At 44.9% G+C, this 24,039-nt stretch overlaps 1 protein-coding gene across 1 annotated transcript in view; it reads left to right on the forward strand.

Annotated features, from left to right (window-relative positions):
• Window positions 1–24,039, forward strand: part of LOC119963510 (multimerin-1-like) — a 96,807-nt gene that overhangs the window by 40,490 nt on the left and 32,278 nt on the right. The window contains exons 3-5 of the mRNA XM_038792748.1: window positions 2,079–2,185; window positions 16,675–16,770; window positions 21,949–22,122. Coding sequence (XP_038648676.1) covers window positions 2,079–2,185; window positions 16,675–16,770; window positions 21,949–22,122 — 377 coding nt within the window. The remainder of the gene's footprint in view (window positions 1–2,078; window positions 2,186–16,674; window positions 16,771–21,948; window positions 22,123–24,039) is intronic.

The following is a 24,039-nucleotide window of genomic DNA, read 5'->3' on the forward strand; positions in this document are numbered from 1 at the left end:
TGACAAGACCAGCATTTATTGCCCGTCCAGCTTGTTCAATGACATTCCCACTACGCCACTATCTTTCCCGAATGCATGTTATTTGTCAAATTCTATGAGGTTTCACTCCAATGCAAAGTCTTTCTCAGTGTGATAACCTGGCATGTATATGTGTTCCTGATTTTCCAGTGATGAATGGGAGGGTGCAGTGGCACTGTGGTGAGCACTGCCGCCTCACAGCACCAGGGACCCGGGTTCAATTCCAACCTCGGGTGACTGTCTGTGTGGAGTGTGCATGTTCTCCCCGTGTCTGCGTGGGTTTCCTCCGGGTGCTCCGATTTCCTCCCACAGTCCAAAGACGTGCAGGTTAGTTGGATTGGCCTTGCTAAATTGCCCTTAGTGTCCAAAAATGGTAAGGAGGGGTTACGGGGATAGGGTGGAAGTGAGGGCTTGAGTGAGTCTGTGCAGACTAGATGGGCCGAATGACCTCCTTCTACACCATATGTTCTATGTTCTATGCTCCCCGTGTCTGAGGGAGTTTCCACCGGGTGCTCCGGTTTCTTCCCTCAGTCCGAAGTTGTGCAGGTTTGACCATGCCAAATTGCTGCAAAGTGTCCAAAGGTTAGATGGGGATAGGGCAGGGGATTGGGCCTCGATAGGGTGATCTTTCAGAGGGTTGGTGCAGACTCGACGGGCTGAATGGCCTACCTCTGCACTGTAGACATTCTATGGCAGTAGGGACATTGAGAGTCACTGTATTGACTTCAATGCCCAATTAGAACATAGAACATAGAACAGTACAGCACAAAACAGGCCCTTCGGCCCTCGATGTTGTGCCCAACAATGATCACCCTACTCAACCCCACGTATCCACCCGTAACCCAACAACCCCCCCCTAACCATACTTTTTAAGGACACTACGGGCAATTTAGCATGGCCAATCCACCTAACCCGCACATCTTTGGACTGTGGGAGGAAACCGGAGCACCCGGAGGAAACCCACGCACACACGGGGAGGACGTGCAGACCTAACCCTAACCCTAACCCTAATTCTACAACTACACTCCCATCAAAACACAAGCCAAACAGGAAATTATTCAATTACCAGTTCTAGGTTTGTCTGACAATAGCAACTGATACTTATAGAGTTGCTTTAATGTGATGGACGGAATTTGATGCTCCCACCTTCAAGAAGCAGGCTGGGAGATGGGCAGGTGAGGTATTTAAATGTGTGGGCAGGTGTGCAGCGTGGAGAGCCCATTACCTTCCCGATTAAAACAAAGAGGATGGTTGAAGTTGGTCTTTCAGCCTCTCAGCCACTTAAGAGATACTTCAGGGCCTCTTGAGGACCTTATGCCACCACCACTTTATTCTACCAACAGAAAGGGTTGGGGAGGTGTATGCCTTGTGACGAAGATGCCAGATGTACCCCGATGGCTTCCGTTTGGGCTAAGAGGAGGGAAGGAATCCTCCAGATTGGACATCTTATGCCGCGCGGAGGGCCCCACCAGAGGCAAGGACACGATCCCACTCCCTCACCTCCCCACCCCACCCCCACTGTTGAAAGAACTCCCCTTGCCCTCCACGCTCACCCAGCAGCTGAATGCATGGCCACCAACGACAAAGCAATGACGAATATGAAATGCTAAAGGGTTCAGAATTGGATGGGTACTCCTATTACGGAGCGATGGAGGAACATACAGAGATAGAGTATGGCAGGGTCCTGGAGGGATTTGGAAACAAGGGACAGAATTTTAACATTCAGTTGTTTGTGGCCGGCAGCTAATGTTGCTCAGTGAGCAGAGGGGTGAGAGGTAAATAGAGCTTGCTGGAAGGACACGGGTAGTAGGGTTCTGGATACTCTCAGGTTTCTGGAGAGTAGAATGTACGAGGCCGTTCAGGGATGCATTGGAATAGTCAAGTCTCGAGGTAACAAAATGGATGAGGGGCCCATGCTTGATGACCACTGGACTCTGGTACGGTATGTTGCCAGCTGTATGGCTGATCAAGAAGTGCATCCTGCTTATTGCTAATTTGAAGATAAGAGAAAGTTAAAAGCTATTTTCCGTACTAAATCTTCCGGATAATTCTGTTTATAGATACCAGATCCTGAACCGCCCAGCTTACAGAATGAGGCACAAGATAGTGACATCATTGGAGTGGAAGTGTTGTCCTGGATATAGCGGAGTTAACTGCCAACCCAAAGGTCAGTATTAAGCTTATCAGTTTGTGTGCCGAGCCCAGGCACATACTTACGTCACATGTTCAGCTCTTGTTCCTTACCCATAATGACTTGTCCTTCTTGTTTTAAAACCTCAACACAGTCTTACTGCTGCCTGTCCCTGCAATCTCAGCCAGTCCTCGTTCCTTTTTAAAAAAATTTAGAGTACCCAATACTTTTTTTCCAATTAAGGGGCAATTTAGCGTGGCCAATCCGCCTAACCTGCATATCTTTGGGTTGTGGGGGCGAAATCCACGCAAACATGGGGAGAATGTGCAAACTCCACACAGTAACCCAGAGCCAGGATCGAACCTGGAACACTGTCTGTGTGGAGTATGCACATTCTCCCTGTGTCTGCATTGGTCTCACCCCCACAACCCAAAAGATGTGCAGGGTAGGTGAAGGTCATGCTATATTACCCCTTAACTGGGATTTCCTTTTTAAAAGATGGAGAGTAACATAGTTGATTCTGAGACTAGGATCCTGAATCTTAATCAAGAAAACTGCGACAATGGTGGTGCAGTGGGTTAGCCCTGCAGTCTCACGGCGCCGAGGTCCCAGGTTCGATCCTGGCTCTGGGTCACTGTCCGTGTGGAGTTTGCACATTCTCCCCGTGTTTGCGTGGGCTTCGCACCCACAACCCAAAGATGTGCAAGGTAGGTAAATCGAACACACTAAATTGCCCCTTAATTGGAAAAAATGAATTGGGCACTCTAAATTTAAAAAAAGAAAACTGCGACAATATGAGGTGAGAGTTGACTATGTTAGATTGGTTAACGTTGGATTGTCAATGGCAAACATTCAAGGAATGCATGGGGTGATCTGCAACAAATGTTTCATAGAATCATAGAATTTACAGTGCAGAAGAAGGCCGTTCAGCCCATCGAGTCTGCACCGGCTCTTGGAAAGAGCACCCTACTTAAGCCCACACCTCCACCCTATCCCTATAACCCAGTAACCCCAGCTAATCATTTTGAACACTAAGGGCAATTTATGATGGCCAATTCACCTAACCTGCACATCTATGGATTGTGGGAGGAAACCGGAGCATCTGGAGGAAAGCCACACAGACACGGAGAGAACGTGCAGACTCCTCAGAGATAGTGACCCAAGCCAGGAATGGAACCTGGGACCCTGGAGCTGTGAAGCAATTGTGCTAACCACTGTGCTACCGTGCTGCCCATAGCATTATTCCTGTCTGGTGCAAAAGTAAATGGGAAAGGTGGCCAATCTATGGCTTACAAGGGAAATTAGAGATAGTATTAGATCCAAGAAAGAAGCGTACAGATTGGCCAAGAAAAACAACAAGTCTGAGGATTGGGAGCTGTTTAGAATTCAGCAAAGGAGGACCAAGGGATTGATTAATAAGGGGACAATAGAGTACGAGAGTAAGCTTATGGGGAACATAAAAACTGACTGTAAACTTTGAAGAAAAAAAGAGTGATGAAGACTTAGAAACAGAGGAATTTATAATGGGGAACAAGGAACTGGCTGGCCTACTAAATACATACTTTGGTTCTGACTTCACAAAGGAGGACACAAATAAGATACTGGAAATGTTGGGGAATACAGGGTTTATTGAGATGGACGAAGTGAAGGAGATCTGTATTAGTGCAGAAATAGTGTTGGATAAATTGATGGGTTTAAGGATAATAAACCCCCAGAGTACATCCCAAAGAACTGAAGGAAGTGGCCCAAGGAATGGTGGATGAATTGGTGGTCATTTTCCAAGATTCCATAGACTCTGGAACGGTTTCTACAGATTGGAAGTTGCTAATGTAGCCCCACCATTTCAAAAAGGGAGGTAGAGAGGAAACAGGGAATTATAGACCAGCAAGTCTGTCGTGGGGAATATTCTAGATTCAATTATCAAAGATCCTATAGCAGAACACTTGGAAAACAATAGCAAGATTAGACAGAGTCAGCATGGATTTATGAAAGGGGAAACATGCTTTGCAAATCTACTGGAATTCTTCAAGGATGCAACAGGTAGAATTTATGAGGGAGAGCCAGTGAATGTGGTTTATTTGGACTTTCAGAAGGCTTGTATGAGAGATTAGCGTGTCAAATGAAAACACATGGGACGAGGGGGAGTATAGTGAGATGGATAGGAAACTGGTTGGCAAACAGAAAACAAAGAGTAGGAATAAATGGGTATTTTACCAAATGGCAGGCAGTGACGAGTGGGGTACCACAGGGATTGGTGATAGGACCCCCTCTAGTCACTATATTAATGATTAAATGAGGGGACTAAATGTAATACCTCTAAATTTGCAGATAACACAAAGCTGGGTGGGAGGGTGAGCTGCAAAGAGGATGCAGAGATCCTTCATTGCGATTTGAACAAGTTGAGTGCGAGGGCAAATGAATGGCAGATGCAGTATAATTTGGATAAATGCGAGGTTACCCACTTTGGTTGCAATTATTGGCAGATTATTATCTGAATGGCCATAAATTAGGAGGGGGAATGTGCACCAAGACCTGGGTGTCCTCATGCATCATTTGCTGAAGGTAAGCATGCAGGTACAGCAGGCGGTAAAGAAGGCAAATGGTATGTTGGCCTTCATAGCAAAGGAATTCGAGTACAGGAGCAGGGATGTCTTTTTGCCATTATACAGGGCATTGCTGAGGCCACACCTGAAATATTGTGTGCAATTTTGGTCTCCTTAACAAAGGAAGCATGTTCTTGCTCTTCAAGGAGAGCAGAGAAGGTTTACCAGACTGGTTCCTCGGATGGCAGGACTGACGAATGAGGAGGGATTGAGTTGGTTAGGATCGTATTCGTTGGAGTTCAGAAGAACGAGGGAGGATCTTGTAGAAACCTATTAAACTCTAAGAGGAATGCACAGGATAGATCCAAGCAGGATGTTCCCGATGGTGGGGGTGATCAGAAAGGTGCTATGTCTTTTTGTCCGACGTCATTTCGTCCAACGACACTTCGTCCACGTCTTTTGGTCCAACGTCTTTTTGTCCGCTCGTCTTTTGGCCCAACGTCATTTTGTCCGGTGATTTTTTTCGTCAAAGAATTTTTGTGACTTTTTACGTGTTTTTGTCGGATGATTTTCTTCGTCAAAGAATGTTTGTGACTTTTTACGTGTTTTTGTCGGATGATTTTTTTTGTCAAAGAATTTTTGTGACTTTTTACGTGTTTTTGTCGGATGATTTTTTTTTGTCAAAGACTTTTTAATTAGCTTAGTAATTTAGCATGACCAAACTTGCTTAGTAGCACTCCACTCCACTTTAACTTTTGTAAATAGAAATCTTCTCAAATGCACATAATATACAATAAAGGATCTTTATTACCGGCCTCTTTCTTTTAACGAGCCTCGTTAAAGGATAGTTATTATCGTTCTCTCCCCTTTAACGAGCCTCGTTAAAGGATAGATATTATCGGTCTCTTTCCTAATCCCGAATTCGCCCATCCCGAAATGGCAAAGTTCATTGTGTCAACGAAGAGTGAACGGAAGGTGGCTGATGGAAATAACTATATCTACGATTTTCATTCGAGCAGTGCACGGTCACAGAAAACAATGAGCCTAAAATTATTTATTTCTCTAATGAGCACCTTCATCCAGCTAATGTTGATTCGTTAAATGCTAGAAAAGCAATTGCAGAATTAAAGCTTGAAGCGGTGGAAAACATAGCAGCAAGTTTGCGTAGCATACTAGCGGCCAAGTTTACGCAGCTATCAGAAAATACCTGCTCTCAACTCCCAAGGTTGCCCGTCGTCTCAAGGACTAGTCAAAGGTGCCGACAAAAAAATTCTGGATTTCGCGCTAATCCAGCGGCTAGACACGGTTTTGAAATACCTGAAAAATATTGCAAACTTGACAATGGCGAGCAGTTTCTGAGGTACGATTCGGGCGTCGAGGATCAACAGCGCTTACCAGTATTCGCATCAGAAAGTGCTGTTCAGGATTTAGCATCATATCCTCATTGGGCATGTAATGGAACATTCAAGATTGCGCCACAACAGTGGTTTCAACTGTTCTGCATTCATGTACAAGTTAAAGGTAGCAATCTAACAAGGGTCTTTGCATTACTGCCGAATAAAAGGAAGCAGACATACGAATTATTCTTTGACCAATTGAAAATTATGCAACCTAATACAGATCCGATTGATATCATGGCAGATTTCGAAGTTGCAGTTCACAAGGCAATTAATTCATCATTCCTTAATGCAGGGGTGGGCCAACTACGGCCCGCGGGCCGCATGCGGCCCGCCAAAGGTATTTCTGCGGCCCACCAAGTCATTTAAAAAAAAAGAAAAAATTTTTTTTTTTTTAATTTTTTTTTTTTTTTTTAATTTTTTTTAAGGTTAATGCGGGGGGGCTGTTGGGTTACTTACTGGTATAGGGTGGATACGTTGACTTGAGTAGGGTGATCATTGCTCGGCACAACGTCGAGGGCCGAAGGGCCTGTTCTGTGCTGTTCTATGTTCTATATGAGGCGCCCAGAATCATAACCGGGTGAAGTAATTATTTTACTTAATATACTATGCAGCCCTTTGTGAATTGTGAATTTCTGAATGTGGCCCTTGCACGGAAAAGTTTGCCCACCCCTGCCTTAATGCATCTGTCGTGGCATGTTTGTTTCATTTGAGCCAATCTGTGTTTCGAAACATTACCGATTTAGGACTCAAAAAAAATACAACACAGACTCTGAATTCTGTCTTAAAATTCGATGTTTCTCAGCATTAGCTTTCCTCCCCGTTGAAGATGTCGAAGAGGCTTATGAAGATTTGATAGACGATGAAGAAATACCTGCTGAATTCATCGTTTACTTCGACTTGACTTACATAGGCATTGTGAGAGGACGTGGTGCCAGACGAAGGAGAGATACACCTACATTCCCGACAGCTGTATGGAATGTTAATCAGCGTGTTCTACAAGATCTACCGAGAACAAATAATGCTGCTGAGGTGTTTCATTCTGCGATAAAGCGTTCGGCGGGTGGAGCTCATTTGAATATCTGGAGATAATCAAAACTCTGAAGGAAGAGGAAGGGCTAATAATAGGCAAAAAGGCTCAAATTCTTCGGGGAGATCAGTCGACTTCATGTACGCGATACAAGAAAATAACTGAACGCCTCAAAAGATTGCCGTTGAATATGTTCCTACAATGAAGATTGATTTCTTGAGGAATGTTGCTCACAATTTACATCAATTTTAAGTAATTTCGGGAATTAATCCTTAGTAAACTTTTAGATCTTTTTAAATGCATTTTTAGATTTTTTAACTTTTTAACTGCATTTTTCAGCTTGCATTTTACTTGCATTTCATCAATTACTTGCATTTTAGCAATTAAATTCACTTGCTGTATTGTGCATGCTTTCTATCAATTAAATGCTTTTATACGGAGTTGATTTGTAATTGGTTAATTGGACGAAGTGACGTTGGACCAAAAGACGGGCGGACAAAAAGACGTTGGACCAAAAGACGTGGACGAAGTGTCGTTGGACGAAATTACGTCGGACGAAAAGACGCGACACGGATCAGAAATAGGGGTCACAATCTGAGGAAATGGGGCAGAAATGGGGAGAGATTTCTATGCCCAGAGAGTGGTCGGCCTGTGGAATTCTCTACCACAGAATGTAGTTGAGGCCAAAACAGTATCAGCGGGATTCTCTGCAATCAGCGCGATGGCCTGACGCCGGCGTCAAAAACGGCGCAAACCACTCCGGCATCGGGCTGACCGGAAGTAGCTGAATTCTCCAAAGGGACTGCGCGAGTCTGCGCATGTGCCAAAGAGCTGACGTGGTCCTGCGCATGCGCTGAATCACAGGCGTATTCTGGCACATGCGCAAGGGGGTGTCTTTTCCGTGCCGGCCATGGCAGAGCCCTACAGGGGCCAGCGCGGAAGGAAGAAGTGCCCCCATGGCACAGGCCCGCCCGCCGATCGGTGGGCCCCGATCACAGGCCAGGCCACCATGGGGGTACCCCCGGGGTCGGATATCCCCAGGCCCCCCCCCAAGGACCGCTCCAGCCGACTTACCTGCCAGGTCCCGCTGTGTGGGACCATGTCTAATCCACGCCGGCGGGACTGGGCAGAAACCGATGGCCGCTTGGTCCATTGGGGCCCGGAGAATTGCCAGGGGGACCGCTGCCAATGGCCCCAGACCGACATGGCGTGAACCCCGCCTCCGCCCGAATACCGGCGCCGGAGAATACGGCAGCCGCGTCGGGGCAGGATTCACGCCGCCCCCCCCCCCCCGGGGATTCTTCGAACCGGCGGGGGGGGGGGGGGGGGGGGGGGGGGGTCGGAGAATCCCGCCCTACATGTTTTCAAGAAGCAATTAGATAGAGCACTTGTGGCGAAGGGGAATCAAAAGATATGGGAGGGGGGAAGCGGGGTTAGGCTATTGAGTTGGATGATTAGCCATGATCATAATGAATAGCGGAGCAGGCTCGAGGGGCTGAATGGCCTCCGCCTGCTCCTATCTTCTATGTTTCTATGTTAAGGCTGTGTTCTCTAAATAGCAAACCTTTCACCAGCAAAAACAGTTTGTTGTTATTAAGCCAGTCAAAATCCCTCATAATTTTGAACTTCCATTAAATCTCCCCTTAGCCTTGCCTGCTCTCAGGGGAACAAGCTCATATTCTCCAGCCTCTCCACATAAATAAAGTCCCTTGTCCTTGGGGAACATTCTAGGAAATCTCCTCTGCTCCCTCTCCAAGACTTCCATTCTGAAGTGTGGTTCCCAGAATCGGACAGATTACTCTAACTGAGGCCAACCGATGATTTAGAAAGGATGAGCACGGCCTCCTTGCTTTTGTAAGCTCTGTCTCTATTCAGGGCCAGTGCAAGAGTATCGGGTGGCCCAGGTAAACTTTCAGCCTTCTATGGCCAGCCACGCCCCCACACAGAATTGACTTTAAAAAATGAACATCGGACGTGTAATTGAATACAAATTCTGCATTTTACAATATCATGATATCGATGGCACACTCAATGCGCGACACTTTTCACAGCACATGTACCAGAAGAAATGCCCATTATGTAAAACTGAGTGTTCCTGCAACAGTTATTGACGATTTTATAGGCAATTTAGGCAATCGATAATCATTACAATAGAGTCGGATAGGTTAAATTATGGGCAGAATTATCCGGCCGTTCGCTAGCGGCGGTATTCTCTGGTCCTATCGGCAGTGCAACCCCACTCACAGGGTTCCCATTGGCGTGGGTTGGCTTCAATGGAAAACCTCATTAGATTAGATTTCAAAATCAATGGAATAAAAAAATTAGGTGGACTTTACAAAGGGCCCGAAATCTGTCTGCCAAATTAGCACCCAGTGAAGACAAAAATCTACTTAAAAACTAACCTCCGCATGCTGCAATTCAGCGGATGGTGCAGACTGTCTGATGAAGTGAGATTAGGCAAACTGGACGTAGGTATTCTCTAGATTTTGGAAGAACGAGTGGTGATCTCATTGAATCCTTCAAAGTAGCAGGTATGCCACTTAGAACCGAGGTAAGGAGTCATTGTTTTTACACAGAGGGTTGTGAATCTTTGGAATTCTTGATCCAACAGGGCTGTGGAAGCTCAATCATTGTGTATGTTGTAAGAAGTCTTACAACACCAGGTTAAAGTCCAACAGGTTTGTTTCAAATCACTAGCTTTCAGAGCACTGCTCCTTCCTTAGGATGAATGAAGAGGTAGGTTCCAGAAACATATGTATAGACAAAGTTAAAGATGCAAGACAATGCTTTGAATGCGAGCATTTGCAGGTAATTAAGTCTTTACAGATCCAGAGAGAGGGGTAATCCCAGGTTAAAGAGGTGTGAATTGTCTCAAGCCAGGACAGTTGGTTGGATTTCTCAAGACGGCATCTTCACATCATTGTGTATGTTGAAAGTAGTGATTGATAGATTTCTGATTAACAATAATGTAAAGGTTTATGGGGGTAATGGGTGTAAAAGGCAGTGATTTTCGATCGGCCGTGACTGTATTAAATGGCAGAGCATGCTTGACAGACTGCATGGCCTATTCCTGTTCCTATGTTCCTATTTCAGTTCAAGCGAAAATATATGTGACCAGATTTAACACCAATTAATCAACTTCAGACAACGCATTACACATTACTTGGCAGATAAGTTGCTTGTTGTACATTAATTGGACAATGCCCTGTTATCCCAAGCCAATCCTTGGAGTATGGATTCAGGATTCACTTTGGACTGATTTCCCACCATGGAGGCAAGGAATAGGAGTTGGATTTGTTTTCTTAAGTCAGAACCCTGTCTGCTCCCTGAGGGTATTGATTAAAGTCAAGATTGTCAAGTGAGTGAGCCCATAACTGGTATGGAGAAGTGTTTCCTGTCGAACTAAGGATAGCTGGCAGGTTCTCACAGCTGGAGGGCCAATGCCTGGAGATGCCCTCCCAGCCACCTTTTCAAAAGTTTATTAACAAAACAGAAAAGACAACAGCCAAGACACCACTGCTGATAGGTGTTGTGGATGGAGGCAAAGACGCCACAAGAGGCTAGGTTGACAGGATACAACTCTCTTTATTCTCACACTAGATACAACAGTCACTCCTCTGCACCCCTCGCAGGGTCACCTTCCCTGACATGGTCCCAGGTCAGGCTTTATAACCCTGTGAGGAGTTCCTCCAATTGGGAGGAAGCTTCACCCCCCTGGTCACCTGGCATAGCTCATACTCTGAGGTGTAGGAGGGGAATTGGATGCGGTACAAGTTCTGTCCCCGTCGGAGGCTCGTAACACCGGGGAAGGCCCTTGACAAGATTACCTTTTGCAGCACCTCCACCGTAGGCAGGCAGGGAGAGCTTGTAGCCTGCCTGGAGTGCCACTCATCATGAGCAAGGCTCATAATGAGCCTAATGAGGCCATGGCGCCTGAAGGGAGAGATCATTCTCTGTGCACCTCATGGGAGTGGCTGACCTACCTGGGCCTTGAATTCATTTCCTCCAAAATGCCTGGCATCGGGAACGACATCCTGAAACTGACACACAGCCAGTATTTTTGAGGCTTCACCACCCCCATTCCCACCTTGGGTGGAAGAGGGAGCGTGGGTGAAAATTGAGTCCTTGGATTTAGTCGGCATGCGATTAACAAAGGGATGAGGAAGAAGTGTGTGCGTGAAGAGAGGAAGAACAGATTACCTAACGTCTTATGGCCTTTGATTGTACTCCCCCTGCTGTTTGTGTAATTATTGTCATCCACACTATTGCTATCACTCGACATCCCATCTCTAATTACCATGCTAAAGCAGCTCCGCGGATAATGATAAATATGTACCACCCATCAAGATCAGACATCAGTCCCTTCCCATTAGATTGTTAATGAAATCAATGCAATTTCAATCAGGATAAACAATAGTACTAACAGCTTGTAATTTTAGTGATGCTGAATATTTATTTTGTCGCTGACTTTTCCCCTATTTTGTTCCTCTCTCTATTCTTCCTGGTGTCTGATCCCAAGAACTTTGTCGCTTTTGATCTTGGCGATTAGTAAACTCCTGCACTGATCCCACAGGATTAGGTGATCCCCTATTTTTAACAACATCAAGTGGGCTCCTGTTTCCTCACAGATGGATCTCAGACTGTAACCCATGGTCATCAGAAAATAAAATGTGGCTTTGGGTATCTGGTCTGCTGGAAGTGGTATCTTTATATTAGGGTACTGCCATGATCATACTGCATTGGAGTCATTGGTCTCTTTTACCTAAAGAAGAAAAGAATTTGCAAAATCTTCAGGTATCGGGGCCATGCTACGGACCTAGGCCTAAAGGTGAATGCCTTTTCCGCCTGTCAGAAGACTCTCGGTCAAATGACCCTTGGATGTTCTCCCATATAAGGAACATGGGAACGGTCAGCCCCGCGTGTCTCAACCTCTGTCCACAACAACTCCCCACCATCTCACCCTCCCCCCCCCCCCCCCCCCCCCCAACTGTGCTACTGCCCTTGCCCGTGTAGGCAGAATCTCTGCCCCTAAGAAGGATTTTGCAGAAATTCCCACCAAAGTTTAGGCTGCGACCAAATTTGCCGTCGTTCCTTCTTTTCTCTCGGAAGTTGTGAATTTTGTCGGATGATCAATTGTACTCCTTTAAAGAGAGCTTTAAAATTGAAAAGTCTTCCTGGCCATCGTAGCAATGCTGGAGGTCACCGTTTGAATGTCTGGCATGGATATTTCCTTTGTCACATACAATCTAAAATGTCAGCATGGGCTGAATATCTCTCCAGCTGAATTTTCCCTTCCCAAATTTTCCCCAGATCGGGCGAACTTCCAGCAGAAAATTAGGTCATTGAATATTCATATGGTTTACTGATCTAATTTGAACTGCAATCTATTCGTTGGGCTGTGCTGCAACCAGTTCCAGCAAGCAACAGCTGTTCATTTCTAGTTTGTCGTTTACTGGTTCGATGACAGTCATCTTTTCCTCAAGTCAAGCTGGCCAACACCAGCTGCAGCCTCTGATGACTTCCTGGTGCTATTAGACCCTCAGCTCATGATTCACTGTGCCATTGGGTTGCCAACTCTGAATGGGCCTATTCCTGAAGTTGCCTCCCACTACCATCTGCCCATTCAAGCTACCATTTTTTGATCCTTCTCAAATATCTTTAGAACCAAGAAACAAAAATGGAAACAATGCATGTTTCTTTTTATTCATCTGTGACTCAACACCTGAGTTAGTTTGTTAGTTTGTTACTTACAGCACAGAAGGAGACAGTCCAGCCCATCGGTTCTGCACCAGCTCCCAAAAGAGCAACCTAGCTAGTCCCATTCCCCAGCCCTTTCTCCATAGCCCTCTAAATTCATCACTTTCAAATATATATCCAGCTCTCTTTTGAAACCTCCTCCATCACTCTTCCAGGTAGCGCATTCCAAATCCCAACAACTAAGTAAAGAAGTTTCTCCTCATCTCAAAATTGTGACCCCCTAGTCACTGACATACTAACCAGTGGGAACAGAATATCCTTTACACTGTCAAAATTGTTCATAATTTAGAACACCTCAAAAGGTCACCTCTTAATCTTCTCTGCTCCATAGATAAGTCTCCGAGACCTGATGGTCTGCACCCTAGGGTATTAAAGGAGGTGGCAGCAGAGATAGTGGATGCATTGGTTATGATAGTTCAAAATTTCCTGGATTCTAGAAAGGTCCCGGTGGTTTGGAAACACACTAATGTAACTCCCCCATTCAAGAAGGGAGAGAGGCAAAAAGTAGGAAATTATAGATGGGTTAGCTTGTCCTCTGTGGTAGGAAAGTTGCTGGAATCAAAAGTTGAGGAGAAGATGACTAAACATTTGGAAAAACAAAGTTTAATCCACCATTATCAGCATGGTTTTATGAAGGGTAAGTCATGCTTGACAAACTTGCTTGAGTTCTTCAAGGACGTAACCAACAAGGTGGATAATGGTGAACATGTGGATGTGGTATATCTAGACTTCCAGAAAGCGTTTGACAAGGTGTTGCATAAAAGATTGATCCAGAAGGTGAGATCGCAGGGGGTTGGGGGTAGAATACTAGATTGGATTGAGGATTGGTTGACTGACAGAAATTAGAGGGTTGGGTTTAATAGGTCCTTCTCTGGCTAGCAAACTGTAACTAGTGGGGTGCTGCAAGGGTCAGCCCTCAGACCTCTACTGTTTACAATCTGTATAAATGATCTGCAAGCAGGCACAGAGTGCAACATAGCAAAATTTGCAGATGATAATAAATTAGGCAAATCAGGCAGTAAAGTAGAGACACAGACAGATATAGATAGTTTAGGAGATTGGGCCAAAACTTGGCAGATGGAGTTTAATGGGGATAAGTGTCAGGCTATCCATTTTGGTTGAAAACATAATGAAGCAACTATTATCTAAATGGAAAGCATATTCAAAATACGCCTGGGTAGAGGGATCTGGGTGTCTTTGCCCATGAATTGTAGAAAGCCTGTATGCAAGTATAAAATGTAATAAGAAAGGCAAATGGAAAGTTAGTGCTTATTACAAAAGGACTGGAGTATTAAAGTAGAGGAGTATTGTTGCAATTGTATAGCGTGTTGTTGAGACCACACCTGGAGTATTGTGTCCAGTTTTGGTCTCCCTATTTGAGGAAGGAGGTGGTGGCATTGGAGGCAGTACAGAAGAGGTTCAACAGATTGATTTTGGGGATGAAGGGGTTGACATATGAGGAGAGATTAAACAGTTTGGGCTTCTACTCAGAAAGATGAGAGGGGATTTGATCGAGGCATATAAAATGCTAAAAGGGATTGATAAAGTAAATGGAGACCAGATTTTCCTCCTTGTGGGGCAATCTAGAACAAGTGGTCACAGATATAGGTTGAGAGATGGTAGATTTAAAACTGAGATGAGAATGCACTACTTCTCGGAGCGGATGGTGAATTTGTGGAACTCGCTCCCTCATAGTGCGGCGGAGTCTGAATCATGAAATGGTTTCAGGAAGGAGATAGATATATTTCTGATTTTAAAAAACGGGTTAATGGGATATGGGGAACAGGTAGGGAGGTGGCTTTGAGACAAGGAAGAGATCAGCCTTGATCTGATTGAATGGCAGAGCAGGATCAAAGGGCTGAATTGCCTACTTCTGCTCCTAATTGCTTTGTTCTTAAGGAGAATAAGCCCAATTTCTCCAATCTTTCCTTGCATCTAAAATTCCTAATTCCTGGTATAATTCTAGTAAATCTCCTCTGCACTCTCTCCAGGGCTTTAACATTCTTCGTTAAAAACGGTGACAGAACTGAACACAATACTCCAAATGTGGTCTGACCAATAATTTGTACTGGTGTAGCATCACTCCCTTGCTTTTATACTCTATGCCTCTGTTTATAAACCCAAGGATCCTATAAACCTTCTTAACAACTGGTTCAACTTGTTTGGCCACCTTCAGAGAATTATGCACTTGAACCCCGAGGTTCCTCGGCTCCTGAACTCCTCTCAAAGTTGTACTACTGAGCCGATACCGTCTCCTCATGTTTCTTCGACCAAAATGCATTACCTCACATTTCAATGCATTGAAGTTTATCTGCCGGGTGTCCGCCCATTTGGCCAACTTGTCAATGCCCCTCTGAAGTTGCTCAGCATCATCCTCATAATTCATTATTCTCAATAGTTTAGTATCATCTGCAAATTTTGCCCTCAATGCCCAATTCTACATAATTTACACAAATCAGAAAAAGTAAGGGTCCCAACACTGAGTCCTGGAAATATCACTTTCAACTGAGAAATGCCGATCTATATCTACCATCAGTTTCCCATCTCTTAGCCAACTTCTAAACCATGCTACCAAGGACCCATCAATCGCAAATATTTTTAATTTGCTCACCAACCTGCCATGTGGCACTGTATCAAATGCTTTCTGAAAATCCAAATATACAACATCCGCGGCACTATCTTAATCCACAGCCTGAGTCACCTCATCAAAGAACTCAAATAAATTTGTCAGACATGACCTGCCCTTGTCAAAGCCATGGTGATTGTCTATAAATAAGTGTATATTTATCTCATCCCATATTATGGCCTCCACCAGATTTCCCAACTTTGATGTCAAGCTGACAGATTTGTGGCCTGCTGAGATGTCCTTTGCCCTTTTCTTAAACAACGGCATCACATTTGCAATCCTCCAGTCTCCGAGACTAATTCTGTGTTCAGAGAGGCCTGGACAATTTCTGTCAACGGCTCCGCAATATGCTCCCTTACCTCTCTCAGCAATCGAGGATGCATCCCATCCGGACCTGGCGACTTCTCTAGCTGGAGTGCTGCCAGCTTTTTTTTAGCAACTTTTCTTTATCTATCACTATACTGCTCAGTTGCTCAATACCCACATTTTCAACTGGGCCATTGTCACCATCTTCTAATTCGGTAAAGACAGAAGCAAAGTACTCATTTAGTACCACTGCCCTACCCTCCGCTTGAGTGAGCAGTTTACCCTGCTTGTCCATTTTGGGCCCCACTCAACCTTCACTAATCTTTTACCATTAATATGCTTGAAGATCATTTTGCTATTTGTTTTAGCATAGCCTGCAATCCTTTCCTCATGTTTCCTCTTTGCCTTCCTTATTCCAGCCTTTGCCTCTCTCATGCATTTTAGTTACTCTTCCTGATTGCTATTGCTATTATTATTCTGGCATGGATCATATGCCCCTTTTTTTCTTCCTTATTTTATCATCAATATCCTTAGTAATCCAGGGTACTCTTGCTTTGGATATTTCTCATGGGTACCTACCTAACTTGCACTATTCACCTCTCCTTTGAAAGTCTCCCATTTTTCATCCACTGTTTTATCCACCAAAATGTGTTTCCAATCAACCTGCTCACTACAGTGTCCTGGAGATTAATTTTACATTCCTGGACACTCCAGGAGTGTTGTTGGCAACCCCAATTGTAGAGGGACAATGTGGTCTTGGAGCATTCCTGCAGCATATGTAAAAGGTGTCAGAAAAATGTCCGTGCTTTTTCCAATGTCACTTTGAAATTGTTATGACACGTTCCAAACTTCTGTTTTATTCATAGACCAATATTTGAGGGAACAAGCGGAAGAGAATCAAGCTGAGAGTCAGACAACTGGAGCTGGTATGCTCCAGGAACCTCAACAGCTTCATGATCCAGGTCTGGAAAACTCTTCGTTATCTGGGACCGAAAAATTAAATGTGGTTATTAGAAAATCTTGGTGCAGAGAAATACATTTTTGCATAAGCGCACCGTTTGCTACATTTATTCAGTTACAGGACTTGACATATACAGTAATCACCTGTGCTCTACATAGATAGATCTAAGGAGTAATCTAATTCAGGTGTTTAAGATGATTAAAAGAATTGTTAACATAGATCGAGAGAAGCTATTTCCTCCAGTTGGGGAGTCTAGCACAAGGATAACCTTAGAGATGGACCATTCTGGGCTCATGTTTGGAAGCCGTTCTTCACTCAAACAGTAGTAATGAAAATCTGGAATTCTCTCCTCCATAAAGCTGGGTGGGTCAATTAGAAATTTCAATGAGATTGATAGACTTTTGTTGGGTACGGAAGGGTATTATGGGATTTGGAACCTAGGTGGCGTTGCAATACACCCACAATTTAATTGAACTGGCCTGTCGGATTGAATATCATACATCAGTTGTGATGTAGACAGTCAGCATTACAACCCACCTCTGTCTTGTCTACTTTTGTTCAAACAGAGAGCACGCCCCATTCAAATTTCCTGTGCTTCGTGGGGTTGATGACCCACGTAGGGTGCACAAACTCAGTAGGAAAATCAAGGGGCAAGGAGATTTGACGGAGTTAGTTTATGAGGAAGCCCAACTCCCATGTATAGCTTACGTATCTTGTACAGCTTTTGAAAATGGTTCTGGGACTCCTTCCCAGAACTGTCGAAAGTAAGTCTGAAATCTAATGAAAAGTGAGTAAAGGCTAAACTTCATACCGAGTTGATGGATCCACATCTGGCATGGGTGCAGGAGGTGTAAGTGTGAATCAAGCAACGATTTGGTGACCCGTGTGTGGACTCAAGGTGTTCCCCTCAGGATTGGGGGTGTCCAGCCTGAGACCCACACTGCTGTACAAAATAATTTAAACCCATCCCCCTAGCTGTTGAGACTGCTGACTGCTGACCGTATACTGAAAATGTTCTCAGGGTTTCTGATCATTGGAAGCCCACCCAGCCCGCCCCTCTGGAAACCCTCATACCCCAGCAGTATCATCATGGGGATTGGCATGGCCTTGCACAATCTCAGGCCCAGCAGCTGTTGGCACTCCTCTGTGCACTCCTCGAAGGGCAACCCCACAGCAGAGGTAGCAGAGTATTAGCAGAGCTAACCTCAACCAAAGAGCACCTGCACCATTGCTGCTGGAACCCTCCCTCACACACAGCCTCTCAGTGTAAAAGCCTCACCAGTGACGCTATCAGCTAGCGCACCCCTGAGGACCACAAAATGTCTCCAATGCTGCCTGCCCACCGCATCCTGATCCCATCCTTTCTGCCCCCAGCCAGGAAACCTGACCAGCTCCCTGTCACCACCTGTTTGTCAAATCCAGGCTTCACCAAACACTGCAGCTAAGGTCCCAGAAAATGCTCACATCCCTCGCTCATCCCCATCTGTAGGACCAGCCCACACACCAGGATCTTAGCATGGAGACGAATGACTGCACAGTATGAATATCTCCCAACACACAACCAGTTGCTACCCTTCTGGCGAGATAGCACAAGACTCACCCAGTGAGGAGATTGACAGTAGACCACTCTGGGGAAACAAGACAGAGGCCACAGAGCCTATTGCTAACACTGTTTGCACAGCCACTGGTACTCCTGTTGACAGCGGCAGGTTGTGAGGATAGAGGCTCCTCACATCACAAGCTGGCTGCCAGTCGCTGATGAGGACAGGGGTGCAGTGTGGACGTCATCATCTCGAATAGGCCGGGGCAGGGGGGTGCATGGTGAGGGTGGTGTGGCAGTACAACTCAGGGTGACCATGTAACGTGGTGGCATTGGAAGCTAAGGGAATCCTCATCTTGCTGACATTCTCCATCTCTCCCCCCTACTTCTCTTCAACCCCCCCCCCCCAAAAGAAAGTCACCTTCCCTCTCCCTTAGTCCATCATTCCACCTTCCTCCTGGCCTTACACTCCATCCCACTCCCACAGCTTCCCACTCACACTCCCAAAGGTCATTTCAGACTCACCACAGGGTGTTGGCCCTGGGTTGGCAGTATCAGCGGGTCTTGTCCATGGGACGGAGGATGATATTGACTTGCTGTGAGATGAGCTCTGCTGCTCCTCATTTTCTGACCAAGTCTGATTCCTGTCTTTAAGATAATGCACCACTGTTCATCCAGATGATCCCTGCATGTATGATGGTGATTCCTTCTCATGGGCCCAAATATGTTGGCGGTGCAGTTTGCAGGAGATGGTGAATGGTTAGGGCTTACTCATTGGGAATGCGGTCATACAAGGGGGATTCACACTGCTGTCCCCATGCTCTGCCACTTCTCGGTGAGGGTGTCATCACGTGGGCGATTCATGAGTCATTGCCATGATGTGTCACTCTGTTCTGCCCTCTGCCCATGAGATGCACCAGTGTCAGGTGGAGGAGCGGGAATCAGAGGCACTGAGGTGTTCCAGAAACTGCCCTGCAGGAGGCACCAGCATGGGCTGCATCACTTCCTCCTCCCTCGGGGTGCTCGTTGGCCACCAGGCTACTCCATAGGACAGAAAGGAGGCTGGAATGAGCTCCGGAGGCGCCACCATTACCTGGCCCTTCCACCTTAGCCATGGCGCACTGAAACTGGGTCATGCCCCTCAGCGAGTGAGACGTGTCCTTCACTGCCTCTGCCATGTCCCTCTGTGCCTGTGCCATGTCCCTCTGTGCCTGTGCCATGTCCCTCTGTGCCTGTGCCCTGTCCCTCTGTGACAGGCTAAGATCAGTCAGCGCCCAGCCAATTCTCTCAATACCCTCAGCCGTGAGCCACGTGAATGGGCCAAGCTCCTAGTGGGAGCGATTCTACAACAGCAGCATCACTTAGTCTCCAGGATGGAGAATTTAGCCCATGATTACAAGACCCAAGGAAGATCAATGCAAGACAGGTACAGCAACAAAGCAACTGCATACAGGAAAAAAAATGGAAATAAACTTGTGACGGTGTGCCATTCACTGTGATTCAAGTTGTGCGTTTTACCAACAAAATATTTCACCAGTTAAGCAATCTAAATCTAATTTGTGCATCCAGATCATAAGCACAGGAGTTAATAGAGTTCCTTTTTCAAAAATGGATACATTTCCAATAAAATTAAAGGAATTGGACCAGGTGATTCCACAATCCCTGTTAGGTCTGAGGCACTCTCTCATTTTTACACCCATTCTACTTGAAGTCAACGGAGGTGAAGTTGGGCAATGGTTAAATCAAGTGCCTGGCAGGGACCTCTGTTAGAAACCGGACTTCTATTCGATTCCAGCGTCTGGTATATTATGTGGACTGAGTTTTCTACTCTTTCATTGGACAAGATATTTTCGTTCAATGAAGCATAAGTTTCTGTAGCAGGGTGGCTTGCAGGCTTGGGGTTTTTATAACTGAAAGTTGGCAACTGAAAGTTGAAAACTGTGCAATGAGGGAAACAGGGCAACGATGAAGTGAGTTAGCAGGACGAGCAACAATGCTTCTCTTTAATAAATTGAACTGAAGGATTGTAAAATGAACAGCACAAGGATCAGGTGAACGTTTACGTTTGAGTGGGTGGATTCAGTGATAAAGAAGGAGCAGGAAAATAAATAAAAATGGAAAGTAAGATTGAATTATAGGAGACAAGAAAATAGGGAAAAATTTGCATTTTAGATGTAACTTTCTCCAACATTTAAACCCTGAAGGAATGAACTCCACACCTGTAATAGTTAATTTTCAGAGCCAGAGAGGTTGATTGGTAGTAAGTGCCATTTATCACAAATTGAAATGGAATCAAAACTAGAAGGGACAGGTCTTTCTGTGGTGTGTTAAATTTGTATCTACCCGTCAAATACAGTCATAATACTAATAATCATAATCTTTATTGTCACAAGTAGGCTTACATTAACACTGCAATGAAGTTACTGTGAAAAGCCCCGGGTCGCCACACTCCGGCGCCTGTTCAGGTACACAGATGGAGAATTCAGAATGTCCAAATTACCTAACAGCATGTTTTTTGAGACTTGTGGGAGAAAAGCGGAGCACCCAGAGGAAACCCACACAGACACGGGGAGAACGTGCAGACTCCACACGGATGCTGTTCGGTGAATTTCAATGATGAGGCAGTAGCGGGATGCCATTTTCATTAAGCTACTGTTGAGGTGACATATCTTGAACAGAAACCTTTGGATATCCCTATCTAAGCACAGCCCTGACCTTGGCTGAAGTTGTTGCACCATTTGGTTTTATCATTAGAGGGCTCTGTTAGCATCACAGTGATTTTAACAGCAAAATATGACTCCATATATATTTCAGCGACAACACTTCTAAATTCATATCTTGCCTTTAATAGAAAAAACATCTCAAGGCCCTGAGCAGAAGCATAACACAGATCATACTTTGGTTATTTTGTCTTGGCAAGACCGGGTTATAACTTTTGGCTTCAAACTGCTGAAACCCTCCAAATCCGATATTGAAAATCAAAATCCCCAACACATTTCAGTAAATGAATATAGTCCTTGTGTCCTAAATTTGCCATTCCTGCACACCTTCTGTGGATGCTTTTGAGGTTGTGTTTTACCACCTATGTTGAAATATTTAGGCTGGAGACACTTACATATTTTGAATAAGCGGCTTTAAAAAAATCAATAAGAGGAATTAAATTTTCTGATAATGGAGATCCCTTCAATCCATCACGATGTGGTCCTGGGAGAATGTCACTGAATTAAACAGTTAACCAGCTGCTTCCATCTCCTGTGTCCCTTCCAATGTAATTGTGATTGACAGCAAGACCCTTATTCAGTGTACCCCAGGGAATATTTCACCTTACAGTACCTTGACATTCAAATCAAATACATTAGCAACGTTAGGGAAGATATCAGTGATTTACTTGGAGAATATGCTGAAAATGCTAATTTCGCACTGCAGGTGTAGCCATTTTCTGTAGAAAGTGGCGCAAAAGCTGAAGACCAGCTTTTGATCCAAAACAAAGATAGATTTTTATACAATAGTAAACAACATCTCTCACAGGAGGCCATCCTCGAACTGCTATTGTTCGTATAATTAGATATTGTGCTTGAAACATGTGTGGTCTCAGCCCAATGACTCATAACTTTAATAGCTCGTTTTGATGTTTTAAAGCAATAACGGCGAAATTCAGCGACAAGCTGTACAATCAGGAAATTAAACTGGGCCGACTGCAAAAGAAGGTGGAAAACATTTCTGCCAACATGAATGACGTGCGAATTGTGCTGTACTCTTTGGAGGGAAAGATAAATGAAGATAAAGGGAAAGATCTGCAATCAACCTCAAAAGGTATGACAAATGCTTCAAGATTGCAGCATGGATATACCTTCAGAATTGGGCAGAGTCAGATCATCCTCATTAACACAGATTCCAGTGATATTCAGAGAAAGCACCTTCCCTCCTTCATTCTGTCCCATGCTTGTAGTACATGAGGATGAGAGAGCACGTGCTTATGTCTGTCTCTATGGCTAGCTTTCCCATACTAGATCAGCAACTCATTACCACAGGCTTGTGGGACAATGCTCCACATCTAGCATGGCAGACTCTACCACTTTGACCACAAGCCATTGGCATATTGCAAGGATTTACAGGTGAGTAATCAATCTGTTTGGCCGCATCATGAAGACACTTTTCAAAGCCATCGAGCCCAAGAGTGGGACTTAAACGCAGAGCCTCTGGCTCAGAAACAGGAATGTCAACCCTTGCTCTGTCTTCAGACAAAAACAAGTCTATTCTTTTGTGAAAAAATGGCTGATTATGCAGATACTACCAATTGGGGTTGAGCAGTCAGACTTCAAGTTCTGAGAGTGTGGGTTGCAAATTTCTTTGAATCATCAGCTGAGTTGCCCAGTGTTTGCTCAGTTGACAGCATTCTCACCTGAGATTCAGAAGCGTAGGCATTCAAGCCCCGTTTCATGACTTGTCTTCAAAATCAATGCTATCACTCTCATGCAGTGGGGAGGTGGTGCTGCATTGTGGAAGTGTTGTCATTCTGGTGAGGTGTTTGAGGTCCAGTCTTCCCCCTCAGTTGGACATAAAGGACCCCATGGCTTTATATTTGAAGAAGAACCAGGGAGTGATCCCTTGTGCCTTGGCCAATATGTCAATATGTTTCCCTCAATCAAGACTGTAGGAGAAAACAGACTACCTGGTCCTTATTGCATTGCTGTTTGTGAGAGATTGTTGTGTGTAGATTGGTTGTCACATGTCCTATATTGCAACAGTAACTCCAGTTCAAACATACCTCCGTGGTGTCAAGTGCTTTAGGACATCCTGAGATTGTGAATGATGTTATAGAAATGCAAGTCTTCCTTTTGCTTTTTGAAACTGCAGTCCAGATTACAAAGGCCATGTTGTGAATGGGATCTGCCTCCTCAAGACCTGATTGCAAATGGGGTGCTTCAGGCAATGTTTACATTTGCATGACCTTCCAAACTCCTCCCACCCCAAGCCCCACTGCAAATGCAGCCACCACCATCCCCACTCCAGTCTGCTCCAGTCCGAAGAAGGATCTATCCCTTACCAAGCTAAGAGTGAAATCCAATAAAAGCAGCACCTATCCTTATGATCTTCCCATCAATTCCATAGCAATCCTGTCAGAATTATAATGAGAGTTTAGCGAAACGGCCGAGGAAATTTTACCCCCGCCCCCATTCCCATTTGCTTCAAGTATAAGCAAGAATGAACTGATGAGGCTGTCTTTCTCACCAAGTAAGATGCCTATGTCCAGTTCTGACAGCACCAACCCTGACAGCAGATGAATAAGTTGTAAATTTTACAGTGGGTTGCAGTATTGATGTATACTGCTGTCAGTTTGATTAAGCCATTTGGAACTATTAACTCATTCTTTCTTTTAAAAATGTGGTGCACTTAACTCGGCTGGCCCACACTGTGAATGTGTTTTGCCTGTCCCCGCAGATACGCGAGTCCCCATACAATCAGTAGAAATTGACTGAGTTCTGCAGCTGCAGAAGGTCAAAGGCCTTTTGTTAAATTATGTATCGGGCTCAGTCTAGTCCCAGTACAATTGAGTCCGCAGTACAGAGCCGAAATTGCCTCGTTTCATCGTCAGATGTTCTTGTGACCCAAGGCTCTAAAAGGGCTGAGCTATCAAAAGACTTTGGAAAAGGAAATGGTTGGCTAAGATTTTCATTGTTTAGAGAATTCCTAAGATAAGAAGTTGCATACCTCATTTGATTTAAGAGA

This window comes from Scyliorhinus canicula, chromosome 3 (assembly GCF_902713615.1).
Source record: "Scyliorhinus canicula chromosome 3, sScyCan1.1, whole genome shotgun sequence".
Lineage (NCBI taxonomy): Eukaryota > Metazoa > Chordata > Chondrichthyes > Carcharhiniformes > Scyliorhinidae > Scyliorhinus > Scyliorhinus canicula.